At 38.9% G+C, this 22,562-nt stretch overlaps 1 protein-coding gene across 1 annotated transcript in view; it reads right to left on the bottom strand.

Moving 5' to 3' along the window:
• PIK3C3 (phosphatidylinositol 3-kinase catalytic subunit type 3) overlaps window positions 1–22,562 on the bottom strand; it is a 134,991-nt gene that overhangs the window by 9,347 nt on the left and 103,082 nt on the right. The window contains exon 23 of the mRNA XM_045021739.1: window positions 18,821–18,911. Within this exon, the coding sequence (XP_044877674.1) occupies window positions 18,821–18,911 (91 nt within the window). The remainder of the gene's footprint in view (window positions 1–18,820; window positions 18,912–22,562) is intronic.

Below are 22,562 nucleotides of genomic sequence, written 5' to 3'. Positions count from 1 at the left end.
GAGACTATCTCCTTAAGAATTGTTCAGCACATGTCAAGATGGCAAAATCGCAGAAGTGTCTTTCAAGCATAGACACGCCTCCCCTATATTCAAACTTTTGTTTTAATTCAGCTGGCAACAGCTTAGCTACACTGGCAAACAGGACCTTGTTTTTCAATAGCATTGAATGGCCAGGGAACCTAAAGTGCTTTGGGGGCATTTATTAAGCCTCACAACAGCTGGGTTAAAATGACCATTTCACAGATGTGCAGAGTGAACAGCTTTGAGGCCAGTATCTTCAAAGGGAGTCCCTAAAGTTAGTCACTTAAATATCTAGCCTATTTTTCTCATGTGCTGACCACCCAGTAGCTTTCATCAGTAATTGTGTGTGCTTAGCATCTCAGAAAAATCAGGCCCCTTGTACAGGTGGCCTAAAATTTCCTCAGGTGACTTATCCAAGTTCATGTGAGTCAATACACCTTAGAATAAAACCAAAGAGTCTAATACACATTCTCTTCTAACCACTACCACTCAACCCCGCTGTTTAAAATGCCCAGTAGCAATTTCACAGGGTGACTGAACAATTTAACTAATGTATGACTACAGGGTAAATTTTGAAAGGGCTGAAGTTCAGTCTCTCATTTCGCTGGTACAAATTTGCCCCTTCATTTTGTGGTCCTAAAGAATGTTGGATAACAAATACAAGCACACGTGCATCTAATTAGTAGATATTAGGAGCAGAATGGACCATCATACTCACTAGTCCGACCTCCTGCAAAACACAGGTCATAGAACCCCAGGAATTTCTGTACAAGCAGATCACTTTTTGAGCTACAAGTGTATCTTTTAGCAAAGCATCCTGTCTTCACTTCAAGAGACAGGGAAACCTCGATGTCCCTAGGTAAGTTGTTTCAGTCATTAATTATCCTCATTATTTAAAGACTGTCTTATTTTTAGTCTGAATTTGTCCAGCTTCAGCTCTCAACCGCTGCATCTCATCACACACCTTTTTCTGATAGATTAAAGAGCTGTCCATTATAAGATATCTCTTTCCCATGTAGTATTTATAGATTGTGATCAATTCATCTCAACCTTCTCTTGGATAAGCTAAATATATTGAGCTTCTGAAGTCTCTCCCTATATGTTTGTTCACAAGACTGAATATTTTCTGTAGCTTTTTTCTGAATCCCTGCCTATTTATCAACATCCTGTTTAAAGACTGGACATAAGAACTGGACACAGTAGAGAGATATTACTTCCCTACTCCTACTTTATATTTCTCTGCTTACACACTCGATCATGTTTGCCCACTTCACTACGTCATCGTACTGGGAGCTCATGTTCAGTTGATTAGCCACCATTACCCCCAAAGTTCTTTTCAGAATCACTGCACTGCAGGACACTGTTTTGCAAATTTGTAAGTGTGATCTTCATTCTTTGTTACTAGATGTATGACTGTGCATTTGGCTTTATTAAAATGCATGCTGTTCAAATAAGCACTCTGTACAAACTGATACGATCGTCGGTATAACTGATCTGATCCCATCATTATTTACCACTATAAACTTGTCTCCTCTGAAGGCTTTACCAGCAATGATTTTATATTTTTATATTGTTGGGTCTTTGTTTAGTATTGTTATCAATGATTTGAATTTCAAATCATTGATAACAATACTAAACAAAGACCCAACAATTCTCTGTGGTAACCCACTAGACATACCCCATTTATAGTTACCTTTTTATCTCTAGCAGTTAACCAGTTTTTAATCCATTTAACATAGGCTGCATTGATTTTGTACAGTATTACTTTTTTCAATCCAAATGCCATGCAAGATTAAGTCAATGACTTACAAAAGTCTATTATATAAAAAGGGTTACCTTTATCAAACAAAATTCTAATCTCATCAAAAATCAACATCAAGTTTGACAAGACCCATTTTATTTAAAATCATGTTGCATTGCATCCTTTCAGTCTTTACTGACTATCTCGTATCAGTCTTTCCATGAATTTACCCAAGACTGATTTTTTTGCTAACCAGTTATAATTACCCAGGTCATCCTTTTAAATATTGGCCTGTTGGCTGTTTTCCATCCTCTGGAACACTGAAGTAGTTCCAAAATGCGTTAAAAATCAACATCAAAGGTTCAGAGAACTCTTTGGCCAGTTCTTTTAATATTCCTGAGTGTAAGTTACCAAGTCAAAAATACTAAATATTAATTTAATAGTTGCTGTTTAGTATGTCCCCTAGCGATGGAACAGAAAATATATCATCACTATAAGATATGAATACATCCTTTTCCTCTCCCCCTCCACTCAATTTCCTGAAGTGCTCTAGAACTGAATTCTGGGTATACAATGTGAGTGTAAACAGAAGCCAGAAAAAGTGATAGAGCTCAGAAATATAAAAGAAAGAGAAAGAAGTAGGCTAACAAGTAAACCTATGATTGGAAAAAATGTTCAAACTGTTCAGAGGAAACAAGAAAAAAAGCAAAAACCAGATGAGCAAAATGTATGTTTTTAGCCTAACACTACATGTCTTTCAATCAATGTCACCCCATTTATAAAGGCAAAAGAATCAGAAGAAAAAAAGAGTTTCACCTTCATCCCCAGGCATATTTATACAATTGACAACCCATCATGCACACATTCATCACAATCAAGAGTTGAAAACAAAGATCACTCACTCATTGCTCTGTAACATAACAACCCTATAGCAACTGGCCACGTATACGATTATAACTTGCCTAATGCAAACATTTTTTTAAAATGATAAGCCTCTTATTTTTGATATCATACAGTTTCAACTTTTACCAAGCGACTAGGATCCCTATTCAGAAAGGTACTTTAAACACGGAAGTAGTCCCCAATTGACTTCAATGAGACTAGTTATGCTTAAAGTTATACACATGATTAAGTACCTTCCTGAATCAGTGCAGGGGTATTATGAGGACACTTCAGCAAAAATGTTAACTACATTTATCTAAGAAAAAATGAAACCCCTGTAATGCTGAACTGTGCTTTGCACAATTCTTGTAATCAAACACATACTCTATCCATCTTTTAATCTGTTGTAGAAGAACGTCCTCTTTGAGAGCCTTAAAGCTACTGATGTTAAGAGGCTGTATCAGCCAAATGCTGGTAATGACTATTAAATATTTATTGCCTTTCTTGAGAGGAGACTGGCACACATTTCTGTTCAAATATACCAATTCTGCTACAGTTAGATTAAAATTAGACTGCTATTAACAATCGGATCAAATGCTGCTGAGCACTAGAGCCTTGCATGACAGATTTTCAGTGCTGCGATAAAAAATGACTACTGCAACCTAGGTGAGAAGGAATATCATGAAATGACAAATTATTTCTTGAGTTGCAGTAATACCAGAAGCAAGATTAATGAATATTGACTTATGGCTCTTATAACAAAATGAATACTAAGGTGTTACTTCTAATCTCTCAGCAGCAAAGTAACCCATAGTTTCTCAAAGAACAGGTGGTACTGGGAAGAGATTTGTGAGTTTGAGATCAGATGATTTTGGAAATCATAAATGCTTGAATTTGTGCATTTCATATCTGAAACATACAAATATAGTGCCTACCACAGAGAGATTAAAAACAAAGAAGTTAACCTTGTGCAATTTATATACAGTCTCATTTTTGGAATTTAAATGACACCAACTCTCCTCTGTATGCTTTTAAAGTTATTCCTGGTTGGCTGCCACTCACCAAGAGAAAGGAACATCCTCTGCTCAAAATGTACAGGATAAATCTGATTGGATTTCTTTGCCTAGATTCTACAGAGGTGTGATTAAAAAATAAACTTTTCTATTGAATCAAATGAAACATAATTCCATATGAATATGGCCTATCACTATTTATATGTTTTAGAATGAGAAGCTTGGACAAAGATTAAAAGGTTTGATAAAAAATGACTGACTGTCTTTTAAGGCTTCATTATATTATTGTAGCATCTAGCAGCCCTAGCCATGGATCAGGACCCCACTGTGCCAGGCACTGTACAAATACAGAACAAAAAGGGCTTAAAGTCTTCCCGCTATTTAATTGTATTGTACTTTCGGTAAATTAATAATAAAATTATCTTTGGTAGGACCCACGGTGTGCTAGGAATTTTCCAAATACAGAAGAGCACAACTTTCGTCCCAAGAACAGATAACAGGTAGGGGGAAGAGAACAACAAATAAACAGTTACGTTAACAAATACATATGATTATGAGAAGAAAGGTATACTCCAGTTACCCTCAAGCATGGCAATGACAGTATGTTTCTTATAGTCTTCATAAGCAACCTGACTGTGGGGAGGAGACAGGCCATGAGGATGAAGTAAGGAAGGCCCTTTTGTGAGCAAGGGATAGCATGGATGAAGGCATGGAGACAAACAGAAGAAGTTGTTCAGCGCATGAAGGAAATGAATAGAGGGCAAAAAAATCTTGTATCTTTGTTTTGTTCATTGCTGGCCCACCTAAAATGTGAGCTCAGTTGGCTATCAAAGAAAGTAAAAGGAAAATTGCAATATAATCTTAAAGCCACTTTGCTGTGTGATCTCAACAGATCTCAGACAAAATTGGGTTAGATTTGATCAGTAAATGGTTGGGAGACATCCAAGAAACAAAAATGCTACAGGAGATGAAATTGGAGATTTAGCAGGTGATACTCCCCTCAAAATCTCCTCTGAGCAGGAAGCATTGTGATGCTGGACAACAATTTGTTTTAACTGATATGCGCCAAAGCTCTTCGATATTCCATTACTGTTGCACCAAACAGGTTCCACAGCAATTGGAGAGACTGCAAATAGAGCATCAAACAAAGCCTCTTTCTACTTTGTCCGACAGAGAAAAATTTCATACAATATTTGTTTTAACATGGCCTAAGCCACACTTAGCTGGAAATTCTGGGTCAACTATATAAATTATGTCTGAGTTATTGCTATTGGGAATATTTTACCTGTAGTTCAAATGATTTCCATGTGGATGGAAATAAACAGAGTGTCATATAACTGAATTTCAAGTGTGTTTTACAAAAGAAGCGAGAACACATTTCATACATCCTGCTGGTTCCATAGGCATGTAACAGTTTACTTCTCGATTCATCATGCTTATACATACTAAGACAAAGTATTAGTTATTTTGCTAGGATTACTTTTTCTTAGTAAGCTTAAGAAATATACAGGTAATTATCAGGGAAGATAATTTACAATGTTATTGTTAAAGAAACAAGTTTTACCTATCTCCAGTTTGAGGGTCTACATCGCACTGTTTCTGGTTTGACTGGACTCCCTTTTAAGGCAGGCAGCACTGATCCTTAAACCAGTCAGAGAAGTTGCATAGGAGCAAACATACATCCCCTCTATTCCCCAAAGAGCTAGCCATGTTGCCTCTGCAACACTGCTAGCCTGAGCTGAGGTGTAGGCTAGAAATGTAATTATTTTCTCCAAATTCATTAAAAAAAATCTCTAAGGCAGTTTAGGATGGCTAGCTGTATATTAATAAACAATATAAAAGGACTGAGTGCACATAAATATTCGCCAAAAGCCTGAGATAAAAGATTGGCTTTGTAGCTTGCTCAGTAGCTTAACAAATATGAGCTCTGGGGGACAAAGAAAGGAAAACTAGAGTTCCAAAGCCAAACAACCCTCATGCGGTGTGATCTGTTACCAGCTCCCTCTTGCAGGCATTAAATGTTGTCCATTGATCTCATTTGTGGCAGTATCACACAGGGAGGGAGGCACTCACTCGGTGACAAGGTTTCAAACTGTTTAGGGCGTTGCAAGTTAAAGCCAACAGCTTGAATGTCGCATAAAAGTTCACAGAAAGCCAGGAGCACCTGTACAACATGCTCTCAATGTATTGAATTTCAGTTGCTTGCATGGCCATGCAGAACAATACCACTAGGACACTAGGCTCTCTCAATTGTGTGTGTGTGTCTGGAAATAGTGTTAAAATGGAACATTTTAATTTTACTTTTAAGGGGGAAAAAAAGTCTGAATACTGTCCCACAAGTACTGACCATGGAAGGTCTGCTACCTGGGACTTCTTTCTTCATGTTTGTTGAAAGTTAATTTGATGCAATCTAGTACAAAATTACATGTGTACTAGTTTAAATTTGTAATTTGTTTTGCTCTGTTAGAAACCGTAACAATCTTGGGAATACAGAGAAAATAAATCCAATGCATAGTTCTTGCCCACTCCACCAAATTTTTGTGCAAGAATTGAATATTTCCCATGGCCACAGATTTGACTTCCCCAAATAATGGATTAATAGATTTTTACACCAGAAGGGATCACTAAAACATCTAATCAGAACTCTCACATTACAGGCCATTACATTTCACCCAGTTATCCCTATATTAAGCCCAATAACTTGTGTTTGATTAAAGCATACCTTTAGGAAAGAGATCCAGGTTGATTTCAAGACCTCAAGAGATGGAGAATCCACCAGCTGCCTTGGTAGTTTGTGCCAATGGTTAATCACACTCATTGTAAAAAACCTGTGCCTGAAGTGATTAGTAACCTGCGGTGCGAGTTCAAGCCTAAAATTTTCAAGATATTTTGCAAACCTTGAGCTAGCTCTGTGGGGTAATACGTTATCAATATTTAATGCTTATCCAAAACTGCTTGAATGCTCCACGTAGTTAAATGAGAAAATAAACCAGTGTTCACATTTTGACTGAATAGTACATATGACAACCTTTTTCCTTAAAATCTCTGATTGATATTTATTTCACAGACTAATTGTAAGGCAGTCATTGTGAAAGCTTGCTGCTACTTGTGCCTCCAGCAAGGTTAAGTAGCACTGCAGGTTTTGACTATGATTAGCTACTTAATAATTTGATCATTGCAATACAGAATCACTCATTGCAAAGGCAGCTAGAGACACTTAAGACATCTGTGTGCCTAGAACTGAATAACATTCTCTAGATCGGTGGCTTTCAACTTTTTTTCATTTGCGGACCTCTAAAAAAATTCAAATGGAGGTCCAGACCCCTTTGGAAATCTTAAAACAGTCTGCAGACCACAATGGTCCACAGACCACGGTTTGAAAACCACTGATGCAGATGAAAAAGCAGTGTCTCTTTTGATTAAGCCATATACTACACATGTACGTACACACCAGGAACACCATTGCTAGGACTTAAAGAAAGGCATTTGATATCAAATTCTATACAGATACTAGAATGCTTTGTGCAGGGATTTTTACTGTTTTGCATCTAAAGTTGTTAATGACAGTCAGCATTCAGTGTTCAAGATGGAGAATCTAGTCTTAAGTTTCTGCCTTGACTCTTACCACACTTCATAGTTCCCTGAACATGGGCATTGTCTGGTTATCTCTGCTCTACAGTATTATGTAAAAAATAGTTAATTCTTTCACCTATTCAGACGTTTCTTGCATTCACCTGGATAAATTTACCTACATGGTGTTCCAGAGAAGACCACAGCTTTTGTTTTTAGGCAAAAATCCTACCATATCGAATAGATTATGAAACCATCTACAGTTTTCTGTAAGGTTTTCTCTACAGCTGCAGTTCTTACAGAGATGGATAGAAAAATGAAGTTACTTACCTATAACTGAAGGTTCTTCGAGATGTGTGGCCGATATCTGTATTTCACTGAGGGGTTATGTGCATGCGCCATGTGCCAGGAAGCAGAGCTTTTGAAAATAGTATTGTGTGGTAGTCCTCGCATGTGTTCTGAGCCGCTTTGTGGTCTCACATAAGACAATAAAGGGCACAGCATACCCCCGGCATCTCCTGTTCTTTCTCTACCACAGAACTCTTGAACCTACAGCAGAGGGGAAGCAGGGTGGGTTTGGAATACAGATAGGGACCACACCTCCAGAAGAACCTTCAGTTACAGGTAAGTAACCTTGTTTTCTTTTTCGAGTGATGGTCCCTATTGTACTCCACTGAGGGTGATTAACAAACAGTACCTATGTGGGAGGAGACTGTGGAATGCAGGACTGCTACTCCATACGAAGCATCCATCACGGAACCATGGACTAGAGCATAGTATGTGGAAGAGGTGTGCAACCAATTCCATGTGGCTGCCTTGAATATGTCCATGAGGGGCATGTTGTGGAATGTGGCTGTAGCTGATGTTTGCACTCTTATGGAATAGGCCTGAATCCCTTGAAGTGGAGATCATCCCGATTATTGATAGCAAGATAGCAACGCGTAATGCACTGACACACACTTGGAGATTCTTTGGCTGGAAATGGCTTGCCTTATCATTCTCTCCGCTATGGCAACAGAAAGATGAGGAGATTTCCGAAAGGGTTTTGTCCTCTCAAGATAAAAGCCAATGCCCTTCAAACATCTAATGAGTGAAGCCTTCTTTCCTCATTTGAGGTGTGAGGCTTGGGAAAGAAGGTAGGTAAATGTATGTGTTGATTGAGGTGGAAATGGAAAACCACCTTGGGCAGGAACTTGGGGGGAAGTCTTTATGGAAAGTGATGAAAGGGGGGTTAAGCAATCATGGTTCCCCATTCACCAACCCTCCTAGCCAATTTAATGGCGATGAGGGAAGAGACTTTGATGGAAAGGAGAGAGTGACCATGAGGCCATAGGTTCAAAGGGGCAGATGTCAACAAACTGAGGGCAAGGTTAAGGTCCCGGGGGGGGGCGGGAGAGGGACATAGGCTGAATGGGAGGGTATTTTCATAGAAGGCCCTTCCAGAACAATGCAGTTAATGGATGGGTAAAGATTGAATGGCTGTCCTCCAGCAGGTGAAAAGCACTAATGGCAGCTGCATGCACCTTAATGGAACCGAGGGCCAGTCCCAAGTCCTTCAGATAAAGGAAATATTCCAAGAGTAGTGGGATGTCCACTGCTTCACGGACAAGGTTCTGCCAGGTAGCCCTGGTAGTCAAACGTGTCTATTTGGCTAGATACAAATGTCTTATGGACTCCTCCTTGATGCTTGATAGGACATCTCACACTGCCGGAGAGCATTCCTGCGCTAGTGGAGTGTCATCCAAAAACCAAACCGTCAGGTGAAGAGTGTGTGGGTTGGGGTATCAGTTTGCTGTTTGGGTCAGTAGCTCTGGGAACATCCGAAGCATGAGTGGCAGGATCTTTGACATAGAGAGAAGTGGTAGCCAAAACTGGCAAGACCAGAAAGGGGTGATCAGGATGGTTGTTGCTTTCTCCCATCTGATCTTGTGGATTATTCGTAGGGTGGAGGAGGGAGGCATAATTTGTCCGGTCAGACCAATTGAGGACTAGGATGAACTCAATCACAGGGGGGCCAGTCCTTCCCCTTGAACAACACTGGGTGCATTTGGTATTGTTGTGGGATGTGAAAAGATCCCTCACATCTTTTCCCCATCAGCCAAAGATGTCCGTGATTACAGAGTCATGCAACTCCCATTTGCGGTCGATGGCAAAGTTTCTGCTGAGAGCATCGGCTTTCATGTTCTGGTTAGGTAGGCTGTTGTCAAAAGAATATAGTATGTGATACACCATTCTCAAAGGTATGTAGCATTCTGACACATGGCTCAGGATCTTGTCCCCCCCTTGCTTACATAGAAGACTGTGGTGGTGTTGTCTGACATGACAAGAACGTGTTGGTCCTGGATGGTTGGTAGGAATGCCTGGCAAGCTTTGCATGCTTACCGGCGTTCCAATATGTTTATGTGCATCCTGGCCTCTTGTGTTGTCCAGGTGCCTTGTGTCATGCAGTCTTACATCTGGGCACCCCAGCAAACACAAGAACAAACATTACTTCCAGATTACTGATTTCTACTACTGGATTGTTAATTAGTGGAGGTTAATGAAGCTCAGACAGCTTTAATGCAGTAATGTTCCCTACCAATCACAACAGGTCAGCCATCTCTTAGGCCATACTATAGCTGACTTGTGGCATGGTACTGACTTACTGGGACATCCCAAATGCAAATCAGATGCCACATCTGTTGCTTCATTGGTATGAAGTGCTGTCTAGTGGTTAGAGCAGAGAATCTCTGGAGCTTATCTATTTATCAAATGTGTATAACACCTAATGCCTCACAGATGTACTAAGAGAATTACTTATAGATAAAGTACTTTGAGATCCTTGGTAAAAGGCAGCATAAAGTACAAGAGAGAAGGATTAATGTTAGTTTTTCCTGAACCAAAGGACTCCCATTGACTTCAATGGGCACTAGCTCAGGCTGTCAGTTACAACTTCTGTAACCTAAAGCAAATCACTTCACTGGCCTCCATTTTTCGGTCTGTAAAATGGGGGCACACTATGGATGCAGAAAATGTCAACCTGTGAAATGTCAATGAAAAAAACAAAGCCTCCCCCTTTCCTTGTTTTCTGACAAACTCTCCTACTCATTTCAAAGAAGTGTTGTGCGGATTAGTTAATATTTGCACAGGGATTTGAACATGCAAAGTGCTTTGTAAGTGCCAAGCATTATTATATTCTCCAGCAAGAAAATTGCTTCACTTGAATCACCTGAATCTCACTGCCTTTCTGCACATACTTAACTACCCATACTGTAGTTAACAACTGCTTGCTGGGGGCAGAGGGACTTTTCGAACATATCCTGGCCTATAAATGAAACAATAGTGACATCTACTGTAATCAATGGACATTTGAAGCAGAGCTCAGTCAATTAGAGCACTGTATCCTTTAATGCTTGCTGAGTTCTTTGTGTGTCGATGAATCACTGGTCCCTGATGTTTTCTAATTTAAAGGTCATATTCGCTATGAAGGACAGATACAAGCCATCTGGCTGTTCTGTTGAAAATGGGAGGCTTTTTTAAAAATTGTTTTTCTAAGTGTGACAATGTGGTGCTCTCCTTATATCTGGAGAATGACGATCCCCCTTTTGAGTTACTGGCTTTGAAATTGGTTGTAGATTTCAATCATTATTAAAAAAATATAGAATTGCTTAATTTGAAAAAAAAACCACCCCACAATTAGCAATTACTATAGCAGCTGCATTTTACTGAAAGCAAGCTGTGTTGGCAGGAAAAAAAAAGGCATTTATATTATGATTACTAGTTATACCATGGCAGAGTAACATACATAAATTAAAAAACAAACAAACAATGGAGTCCAGTGGCACCTTAAAGACTAACAGATTTACTTGGGAATAAGCTTTCGTGGGTTAAAAAACCCATTTCTTCAGATGCATGGAGTGGAAACCACAGATGCAGGCATTATTATAATGTTAGGGTAGTCCCTATTCTGGAAATCTTCAGATTTAGCAGAAACAGACCAAAAAAAGATAAAGTGGAAGATTCAGAAAAGAGGGATTACCTTGCCGGGAGGTGGGGTGAAAACGGCACCGCACCGGGGAAAACTTTTTACTTCTCATTCTAGTTTTAATTGTGTGACGTTCTGTGGGCAAAGTGGGTCTTTAGAAAGAACTACAACTAGGGGTGGCAAATTGCAAGCGAGTTTCATGCAGAGGGGTGAGGAAGCATGAAGCAGGTGCTAATCCCTGTGACTGTTTCCTTTGTAAGTAGTGATGGGAGGAGAAGATGGGGAGACCAGAGGTGAGAAAGATTAAGGCTGCTACTCTTCAACTATAGTCTTCAGAGCCATTTGTCCTATGCTGAAGCATCTGATATTATCAAATGCTGAGACTTCCTGCTAGTTGTAGTCAAGACTAGGAGTCTTAGGAGTGCTCCCAAGGCTGCATGCTCATTTTTTTGTGGGGGGTGGTGTGGGGAGGGGCACTATTCCCTGAGTTTCACTGATTTACCTTTCCATTGGCTAGGTGTTTCTATGTACTACATTTAGTTTTAGTCCTGTACAAATTTGAGAGGCAGCAGGAGAGCTTTTTTCCCTGAGCTTGAGGAGGTTCACAGCCTGGCAGGTACTAATACATATATGGGAACAGAATATTTTTAAAGTTGGAAAATTGGGGAAATTTTGACTTGGAAAGAACTCATTTAACTTTCTGAAGTGCTACCCACAAAATATGTACAATTTAATTTTTGAATCTGATATTAAACATGAGACTGTCCAATTATGTTAGCATCAATTTGCTTGCAGAGATTTGAACCTGAAAAAGATGGTTGTTATTGAAAATAAGTAAAAAGACAGGGCCTGATTTTCAGAAGTACTGTGCATCCCTATCCCCAGCTAAAGTCACTGGAAGTTGTTGGTGCTTTAACAATCAAGTCCATATAGTTCTGTATTTGCTGTCAGGGCCCCTAATGGGGCGGTGTGACCTAATGGTCAGCCAAGGATGGATTCAGGGCCGCAGTCCGAAGTCAAGCCAAAGGTCAGAGTCAGGAGCCACACCAAGGGTCAGTGCCAGGGAAGGAATCAGGAGACACAAAGATTAAGACAGAACTGGAGTAAGAAGCCATGCCATGGGTCAGGCTGCAGTCAGTCAGAAAGAGTGATAACAGGAGCGACAAGTGGGAACCAGGCAAAGAAGCATAACATTCATCTCAGGGGTCTGGTCACCTGCAGACCTACCAACTAGCTGCTCAGATAAGGTGTGGGATAGGAACAGGAAGCTTTATAGCCAGTGGTGTCCAATCAGGAGTCTGCTGCTAGTCAGCTGACCCAGCTGAGTCACTGGGTGTAGCCTCTGGTAGTGGAGTGTTAGCTACAGTTCCTTCATCTGACTTTGCAGTGCATTGGTACAGAGGGCAAGGCTCTCACTCAGCCAGACCAGGGTTCAAGACCCATAGCACCTGATGTCAAGTATCAGAGGGGTAGCTGTGTTAGTCTGGATCTGTAAAAGCAGCAAAGAGTCTATAAGGTGCCACAGGACTAACAGATGTTTTGGAGCATGAGCTTTCGTGGATGAATGCATCCGACGAAGTGGGTATTCACCCACGAAAGCTCATGCTCCAAAACGTCTGTTAGTCTATAAGGTGCCACAGGACTCTTTGCTGCTTTTATAGCACCTGATAACGCTAACAGTTTTCCTATCTTGGTAAACAGCAAAAGTCACAATTTGGCACTATATCTTCCTCTCTGAATAAAGAATGCAAAAGAATCTTCACAGATGAGGTAGGCAGGAAGCCATGCTTCACTTGCTCTGTCCTGTGCCATAAACCATGTCAAACAGGTGTAATCTATACTTATTTTACAGAAAGCTGTACATGACACATGCTGCTATTTCCATTTTTTCTTCCCTATTCCCGTATTTCACAGCTATCGGACTCAAGTGATATCTGGGCAATTTGCTTTCAGTTAGATTTGAAGGTTGATTATAAAATTACATTCTGCCAGCTAGTCCCTTGAGATATAACACATGCTACAGGAAAGATGATGATTCTTTGGAGAAAGCAGCCTCAATTTATAAAGAACTTGCCTTCCTGTCCAAACCTCAGCTTGCTGATATTTTCCTCTTAATTCTTTAGGCTTTTCACAGCGAGAAGGAAAATACCATGTATATGGTGTTAACTATGGTTTAGAGGGTCATAATTTTGAACCTCTAGTTTCTCAATTAAAGGGCATCTCTAGTGACAATCAACTGTTAATCTCAAAATAAGCATTTTCTGAAAAAAGTCTACTTAAATTAACTCCCCCCCTCAAAAATACTGTATTATTTCACTATTACTATAGTAAAATCAAAGACTGATTTCATTCCATGGAACCTGCTTTCATGCAGCTCCTTGTCAACTGACTGTCACATCCTGATTCGCACGAACAGGAAAAAAAGGGACACTGTGCTCACAATTCATCTGCATACACCTACAGGGAATATAGCAAGTGCACCTTCTTAGTACGTGCTTTGTTTATTCATGGAAAGGTGGTGGTGAAGTACAAGAATGAAAGGAAACTCAATCTGTAAAAAATGGCAGCCTCAGAGTTTATTTGTACTGTGTTTTACTTTGATTTTTATATTGTGCCATAATGATAAGCATAACATCAGGGGTGAACGAAGAAAGTTTTATATTGAGAGGTGTTTTAAAAGATCTACTAATTCAGGGTTTTTTTTTTTAAATTATTAAAATAGAGTATTCTGAAGCTTTTTTGGGGGAAAAAAGCTAAAGAAGGATTTTTTCCCCCCCAAAAAATCACCCACAAACCGGTAATAAATAAGAGATGAGATCGCTGATACCTTACACACTTACACTGAATACCAAATGAGTTGCTGCAGTCATGTACATGATCCCACCTCCTCCCACGTATTCTGAGAATGTATTCTTTGTCAGCTCAATATGCAAAGTTTGCAGGTTAGACTTGAACCCATAGCCTGGCAGCATGATGTCTTAACTTGCTGTCAGACATCTCTCTGGTCACAAACACGTTTGCATAACAAAATCTTTCCTTCCATCAGTGAGCTTCATAGTCCCTGCACCCTCAACATGTATTGTTCACTGGAAACCAAGAGCTGTAATATAGTTGTAGATTCACCTCCACTAGCTTTAGCTAAAAGTAGAGTAATTTCAGATGTCTAAAGATAAACATGTTCCTTTATCTTCCAGTACCTGCCATCTCTATCTATATAAACATAGTACTGTTAGAGCAATCTATACCCATTGATATTAACAGCATTATGGTTGTGTCTACTAAAATACTTCTGTGTGCTGGATCACTATAGCAACTGAATTCTTCATAACAGCAATTAAAGCATATAACTAAGCCTTTCTTGCTTCATGATTATGAGCATCAGCTTTTTTTTTTTTTAATTGCATTCTACTTCCCTTAACCCCCACACATTTCATTATAGTTTAAATCACCAAAATAATTAAAAGAAATATTCTTTTTCCTCTTCAAGTTTAAAAGAGGGTTAACCTAAACATTATTTTCTTGCTGAGTTTACTTCATTACTTCAGCCAACCCAGCAGATAATCATGTTTTTCCTCTCTGAATGCAGCCCTGCTGGATCACTAGCCCATCATTAAAAGTATAGCCATTGTAAAACTGAGAACAGCAGAATCCGAGTACTTATTTCGGTCCTAAATGAGAAAATGCTGGTTGTGAACGTCCGTCTGCATTAAGAGGCAGAGGGGATTAGTTAGATAAACAAAATGTTTTTAAATTTTCACTTCAATCTTCCATGAAAGTGAAATTATGACTGAAATGGCTATTGACTTTACTCAGACACCAAATGTAATTTAATTTTACAGGTCAGTCCAAAACGGATCTTTAGCTAATTTGAGTTTCTTGAAATATATATGGATTTTGTGTTTAAAGCTTCCAAAAAAAAAAATCAACTTGAAAACCTGAAAACATCTATTTAATTCTCTTACGAGGTACAGTATTATCTTGTTAAATTACTTTGAACAAGCTTGTCAATCAACATAAAAAAGATAAAACAGCTAGTTCCTTTGTTATTAGTATTAAAAAGCTCCCATAACTGATGTCAGACTGGCCATTGCATGTTTAGTAATTGAAATACAGGTATCTCCACAACAACAATCTTGTCTTGAATCTAGCAGTGATTTATCCATGTTCTACAGGGTACCACGATAATGTTTCTGATGGTGCCTGATTTTTCATCAAGTTTTGCTAACAGTGTATAATTATTTTTTCCTTAAAGTAAAAATGAAGTCAACAAACCAAGAGTGTAGAATCTCTCTAAAAAAATCAATGTCACTGTAGCTTTGGATAGAACTATAGATTTTTTTGTAGGTCAAAGCCAATTTCTGCCCTGAAGAGAGGACGTAGGTTCAAATTTTCGTTAAAGATGATTGGATCCTTCTATAAAATGGAATTCTCTCACAAAATCTAGTAGTGAATTCAAAGTGTAATTTTTAAACTATAATCATTAAAATCCATGAGAAGGAATGGTTCTCTTGGCTTCTAAGCAGTAGAGTGTTTTGAAGCTATAGGAATCTGTTTGAAAACCTGAATGCTGACATACAAGGACAAAAACAAAAACAAATAACCACATAAGAAAAATGTGATTCATAAAGTAGCAACAACAAAATTGAACAAATAAATTCAATCTAATAAAGGAGCATTAGTTACTCTTTTGAGAATATCAAGAATGAATCCAGACCATTTTACAGAACTGGTGACTATCTTGCTGGGCTGAGAAACCAAGATGACTTTAATATGCCCTGCTACTGTAGGTTTTTTTGGCTTAACTGATAGTTGTAAGCACTGTACTTCCCTTCCCAACAAAGCAGCATTTCAAATGATGGAACTGATGTGCTTTTCTTTTAAAGTATTCATTAAATAGGTTGCGGGTATTGTGTCAGTTCTAGTATTTTACTGCAAGAGGCAGCTAGGAGGGAGAAACCACAGGACAGTGCGTCTTATGAAAGACGTAGATGCCAAGGTATTAATAAGGAGCAAGAATGCTGTATCCTAATTGGCAACGAACACTGTAAGAGTGAGTTTGATAAAAGCAATGTCAGGAAGCTCATGAGAGAATGTCCAAGAAGAGAATGAATACTATTAAGTCAAGCAACAGTGAACTCCTGACAGAGATGAATGAGATTAAAGTAAGTGGTATGTCAGAACCTGAAGGCTTCAGATGAGAAAAAGGACCAAGACTTTTGAAATTTAGTACGACTGCAAATTATATTTCTTGATGACTGTTTCCGTCAATGACAAAAAAAAACCCCAAAACCTTGCACCAGAAACCCATAGGTTCTTGAAACCAGAATCTGACTTCATATAGCCCAGTCAGAGGGAATTCACTTATGATGTTGGAGACCTAAATTCAAGTCCCTGCTCTGTCCAATTCAGACCATTTGGCTACCAGATATTCTGCGATAAATGTCTTGGTTTTTTCCATATAATATTTCAAAAGGTCTTTTTCCTGCTGATATGGAAGAAGAACAAGTTCTGAAACCTTGATTTTTTTTTCGTGAAACAGAACTCTGCTTTTTCGGCCAGCCCTACTGAAAAGAGATTGAGCCAATTCTCTGATGTTACAGAAGAAGCCTGTGGCAGAAGTGGAATTAGAACACAATCCTCTTGGATCCCCCAAGTCCGGTGACTTCATTAAAAAAAAAATAAAAAAATCTTTCCCCTTAATGATGCAATGAACTTTATTCTACTTAAAACAATTATTTGGATAACATTGGTTATGTTAAAACAGAAAGTGTCCATTAAAAATAAAATTCTGACTCTCTCTGCATTATGGAGAACTCTCAACAGCCCACTATGCTGATAGAAAACTGCTGTTGATGACAACAAATATGGAATATAAGTTTCTTTTAACATTCTTTTTATTGAAGTCTTGCATAGAATTAAGAAAACAGGTATCTTGATTTACAGTGGAGGTTATAAAAAACGTTTACCTACACGACCAATGTAACGTAATTAGGGCCCTACCAAATTCACAGTCCATTTTAGTCAATTTCACGGTATAGGATTTTAAAAATTGTAAATTTCATGATTTCAGCTATTTAAATCGGAAATTTCATGGTGTTGTAATTGGAGGGATCCTGACCCAAAAGAAATTGTGTGAAGGGGTTGCAAGGTTATTGTAGGGAGAGTTGCAGTTACTTCTGTGCTGCTGTTGTTGGTGGAGCTGCCTGCGGAGCAGGGCAGCTGGAGAGTGGCAGCTAAGGCAGAGCCTCTGCCAGTAGCAGCACAGAAGTAAGGATGGCATGACATGGTATTAGCGCCCTTACTTCTGTGCTGCTGCCTGCAAAGCTGGGCCCTCAGTCAGCAGCCGCCCTCTCTGGCTGCCCAGCTTTGAAGGCAGCAGTGCAGAAGTAAGGGTGGCATGATACGGTATTGCCACACTTACTTCTGCACTGCTGCTGGTAGGGTGCTGCCTTCAGAGCAGGGTGCCCGACCAACTGCCGCCACTCTCTGGCCTCCCGGTTTTGAAGGCGGCACAGAAGTAAGGGTGACAATACTGCGACTCCCTAAAATAACCTTGTTTCCGCCCCTCCCCCCCCCCCGGAATAACATTTATATGAATAAGAATACTCCAAGGTAGAACAGTTAATGTGACTTTACATAAAATAAAATAAAAAATAAAATCAAATAAAAAAACTCATGCTTCAGAGATCAAACCAACTTAACTAGTGGGGTGTTGACCTCTGACTGTTTCTTATGTTTCCTAACTACCCTTAAGATCGCCTGATGCAGGATGACACTATAGCGCATTGATCCGCGGGCCGAGGAATGTGCTGGCCACCACTTCCCGCCGCCCCCATTGGCCTGGAGTGGTGAACCGCGGCCAGTGGGAGCCATGATCGGCTGAACCTGCAGACGCAGCTGGTAAACAAAGCGTCTGGGCCCGCCAGGGTGCTTACCCTGACGGACTGCGTGCCAAAGGTTGCCGACCCCTGCTATAGCGGTATAATATCGACCAGTGTGTATTGCTTATGAGTTTGAAACTTATGCGTAGCCTACCTTGGGAAAGAATCTGTGATAATCAATGGACATTACAGAAGTGGAAAATATCTAGTGTTGTCATTTAACATGGCTACTGGGGATTAAGAGACCGTCACAGGGCGGTAGTTTCTCTCACATTTACCAAGAGGTTTCTTGCACTTTTTTCAGAAACATCTGGCATTTGTCACTGTCACACTGGATACTAGCCTAGATGGACCACAGTTCTTATCCAGTATGGCAATTCCTACGTTCTTATGAACGTAACAGATTGTGTGCATGATGTGTTGAAGCGCCATCTATTTATACATATTAGTTAAACTATAATAGTCCCTCTAAATGGTAAAACCCCATTATTTGGGACACTGGACTGGATTATGGACTAATACGTGTAAAATAGCAAATATTCTTGTGCTTGCAGGTGAATGCACTAGATGACTCAATAGGTATTTTCCATCTCTAACTTCAGTGATTCTATGAATTGCCTGAGCTCCATCATTTTGGGAATGAATAGTCCAGAGGTCATAATTACATGTAGATTGCCCTATCTGAACTACTTAAGAACATTAGGAAGTACACAATCTGTTTATCTAATAAATAAAGTTTTGCGGTTACCTTTTTCACAGTCTTGTCAGGTTCAAGAGCAATATCTGGAATGTTTGCATCCACCATGAGGGAGAACAAGTTCAAGATCAAGTTGGAATACCTAACGAGAAGAGCAGAATAAGTAAGAAACATTTTGTGAACAATAGTCTCCTGTATTAGTCTTTTCCCTTATTTAAGTCATTTTTCACACACCACCTCTGCCTTGGGCAATGTAAGTTGGTAATGCTCAAAAGAGACGATTTGTACATAACACATTAGTTGGGTATGTATTCTTGTTATGAATGCAATGGCCCTGCAGTTTGCTTTGCACTGAAAACTTTAACCTTTGTATCTCAAAAGCTGGAGCATGGATATGCTCCATTTTTTTTCTTTTAAACATCTAAAAACATTGAGGAATATATAGCTGGAGATCTATGTAATACAGATTATAGCAGCAAATATTTCTGGAGTCAAGAACATTAATCTCTCTTGTACCTTTCTATTCCACCTGACATACAGAAGTACACTAGATTAAAGGAACCTCAAAGTGTATTTTTTTAAAAAAGGACATTCCATGCAATAAGCTATACAACAGTGGTATCTACTTAAATTAACATTCTTAAAATTATTGAAGTCTTTACAAATAAAAAAAGATTTGTTTAAGATGTTGTATGGGAAGTTGTCTAAATAGGATGAATATGTCCCTTAACCACCTGATTTAACCAGAGTTAAGACTGCAGCTGCTCAGTAAATCTGTAATAACTTGGGTAAGTATGCTGCACATCTGAAACACAAAAGGTCATTTATCACCATTAAAAAGAAGCAGCACTGCAGCTGTCAGAGTTCCAATTTAACATGCTGTGGTTGGAAGTACTCATGAATTTTTTTTAAAGACCACCATTTTGCCATTGCAGGAAATTAACTGCAAGTCATTATTTTAGAAGATAATTTCCGAGCTGTCCAACAAACTGGAACCTTCCTTACTCTAGCCACAGAACTAGTTTTCTCCCCTTTTGGGAAAAAAATGTGAACCTAATCAATTTGGAAGATGCCTTTGAAAAAAGCATTTAGGAGCTTAGAAGGTGATGGAAAGGAAATTCAAAAGAGCGAAATAATTTTAGTACAGCTTCTGAATACAAACAAGACAATGATCATATGCATCAACGTGTAAATTGTCTGATCATTTTAGTATCATACAAAAGAAGAAAGGACAGAAGTGATCTCCAAAGAAAACAATCCGATCATAAAACCGTATTTATTTTTATGAACTAACAGTACCCTCTTATGTATCAAAATGTTTACGTTTCCACTGTGTGCAACCTAAGAAGTTTGTTATATGCAGAGTTGATAATCACTGATTACAGTTAAGGTTACCTGACACTTTCCATTATGAGACCTATTTTATAAATGACTGAACTTCGCAAAGTTTAACCATTCAGGCTGAAGTTTTCAGTGCTCAGTGTCTGCCTCAAGCTGATTTGGGGGGGGGGGGGGGCAGGAGGCGAAAGGGGTAGCGGGATTTCTTGGAAACTGTTGAAACAACATTAGGGAAAGATAAGTTTTGGACATCTTAAAAAAAAATCTAACAACCATTATGGTGAGAAGCTCTATTGCTCTATTCCCTCTTTTAAGCAGAGCCATGATATTCATCAGAGCAGTTGCCTGGGTGTTAGGGATGTGTCTTTTGCAATCCTCATAAAAATGTGCCCACATTTGCCCAAGTTGTAAGCCTCAGTTCCCACATGCTCAGCAGACACACGTTAGAGTTTGGCCGCTAAATTCTCTGCAGGTTCTGTACTGAGCATACTCCAGCTACGCACTGCAATGCCAAACTTCCCTTTTGTGAATCTAGCCCTTAAACCAAAATATTCAGCCATTACATTTCAAGACCCTTTTCTGTACACTGCTGTTATTTTTGCCAGTTCTCTGTTCTCAGGATTTCAACCAATCATGGAATGCAATAGAAATAAAATATATTTTTAGAACATTCATGTACTTTTAAAATTTGTGAAATGTATATTATATGGACTGGACAATCTACCTCATTAACGTCCAAAGTCTTAAAGAGCTGCATGAGCCCCAAGACCACGGTTATCTGCATACTAACACCTAAAGAGTATTCTACAAACTCACTTCTCTTTTATAGGCAGAAGAAAGATTCTTTAACAAATCTCACATTCATATTTGAAGTTGTTTTTACCAGGGGGGAAAAATAAATAAAAATAAAGGTCTTACCTTCTTTCTACCATAAATATTTAAATAACCCTTCTGAATTAGTTGAAATGCAATCTAAATTTTGACCCTTTTTTGTTTCTTCAACTATCCTTAACATGTTTTATTTTTCCTAACCAGATTGTTTATATTTTAAAAGCAATAAGCTTTCTGCTCATTATTCCTGCTGCTCTGTGCCCTTGCTCAGCCAAACTAGACTTTTTGCCATTGTGTCTATTTGGATTTTACTGGCATGCTTTTCAATTGCAGCCCTTCCAACTGTTTCTATATTTCCCACTTCTATGCACTTGATTTCAAATACATCATAAAAACACTATAAAAACTCCTTAGACGATTTCAGATTCCTTCAGTGTCAGCTTTCCTGAAGACAAAGGCTTGTGTTACTTCTGCTGTGCTCTTATAAGCATTTCAGATCAAATCAATTTGTTAACATTACATCCTAAATGCACCTCAATTTTAATCTTATTACTTATTACAGGCTTCTTTCCCAGCTGGGGTCCTAAACCAGTTGAGCCTTTAGGCTCTTCAATAAACCATGCAAGAATGAAGTACTCCATTAGCTAACTTCAAGTCATATGTTCCTAACACTATAGGGATAGGGCTGAAAAATGTGAGAATCCCTATAATTGTGCATTTAAAGCCTTGATTTTCCTGGCCTTCAACTCCTACAAACCGAGGATGAGTTCACAGAGGGATTACATTGGCTTTAGGTCTGATTTCCCTGAAACCAAAAAGGAATCAGTAACAATTTTAAAAGTCCAATATCTTAAAAACTACCAGCGTCATTTACAACTTTTGAACTACGTACACTATTTGTTTCTACTCCTGGCAAGCTGAGGCATTAAGTGGATCTTAATCACTGCATCATTCCAATTACCATCTTTTATTTTTTTCTCCATCCTTCTGCCTCACTTGCAATGATTAGCATCCAGCAATGCTAGCACTCCAAACAAAAACTTGGAACCTGTTTCCAAGCTTTCAATCTATGAAGCACAAATCATTGACTCTAGATGTAAGAGAATTTGACTGCTAAAAAACCCCCAAAAAACCAAAAACCCACACACCCATCACAGTTGAGTTAGAAGGAAATTATAAATTCCATCTAGGCTGACAATTTTAAATTTGGATTTCTCACATTTTATCAGGCCTAATCACACTTATGTGGATCAATAAAAACAAACACTTTCAGGACCAATACAAGCACTTTTCAAGCACTGGTCCTGAATTCATGTTCGGGGGGGAGGGGGAGGAGAGGGAGTCTGAATTTATGTCAGACTGTTTACTCGGAAAGCCCCAAATCAATTAAAACAAAAAACAAAGCAAAACATATTTTCATGAAGGACATTCAGGTTCTCTCAAATTCTCATATTGCAGGTCAGTAGATATGTAACCTGGGCATCTCTATGAAGTTTCTCTAAACTGTTCTCTTCATCACTGCCAACAAACGCTAAGTAGACATTTTTTTCTATATGAGCAGCAAAACTGTTCTCTCTTACTTTACTCCTTGCTTCGTGTGACTGAGTCATGGAATTTCTATGCT

The sequence above is a fragment of the Mauremys mutica genome, chromosome 6, assembly GCF_020497125.1.
Source record: "Mauremys mutica isolate MM-2020 ecotype Southern chromosome 6, ASM2049712v1, whole genome shotgun sequence".
NCBI lineage: Eukaryota > Metazoa > Chordata > Testudines > Geoemydidae > Mauremys > Mauremys mutica.
Note: the sequence above shows the minus strand (reverse complement) of the source record. Positions and strands in the feature narration are given on the sequence as shown.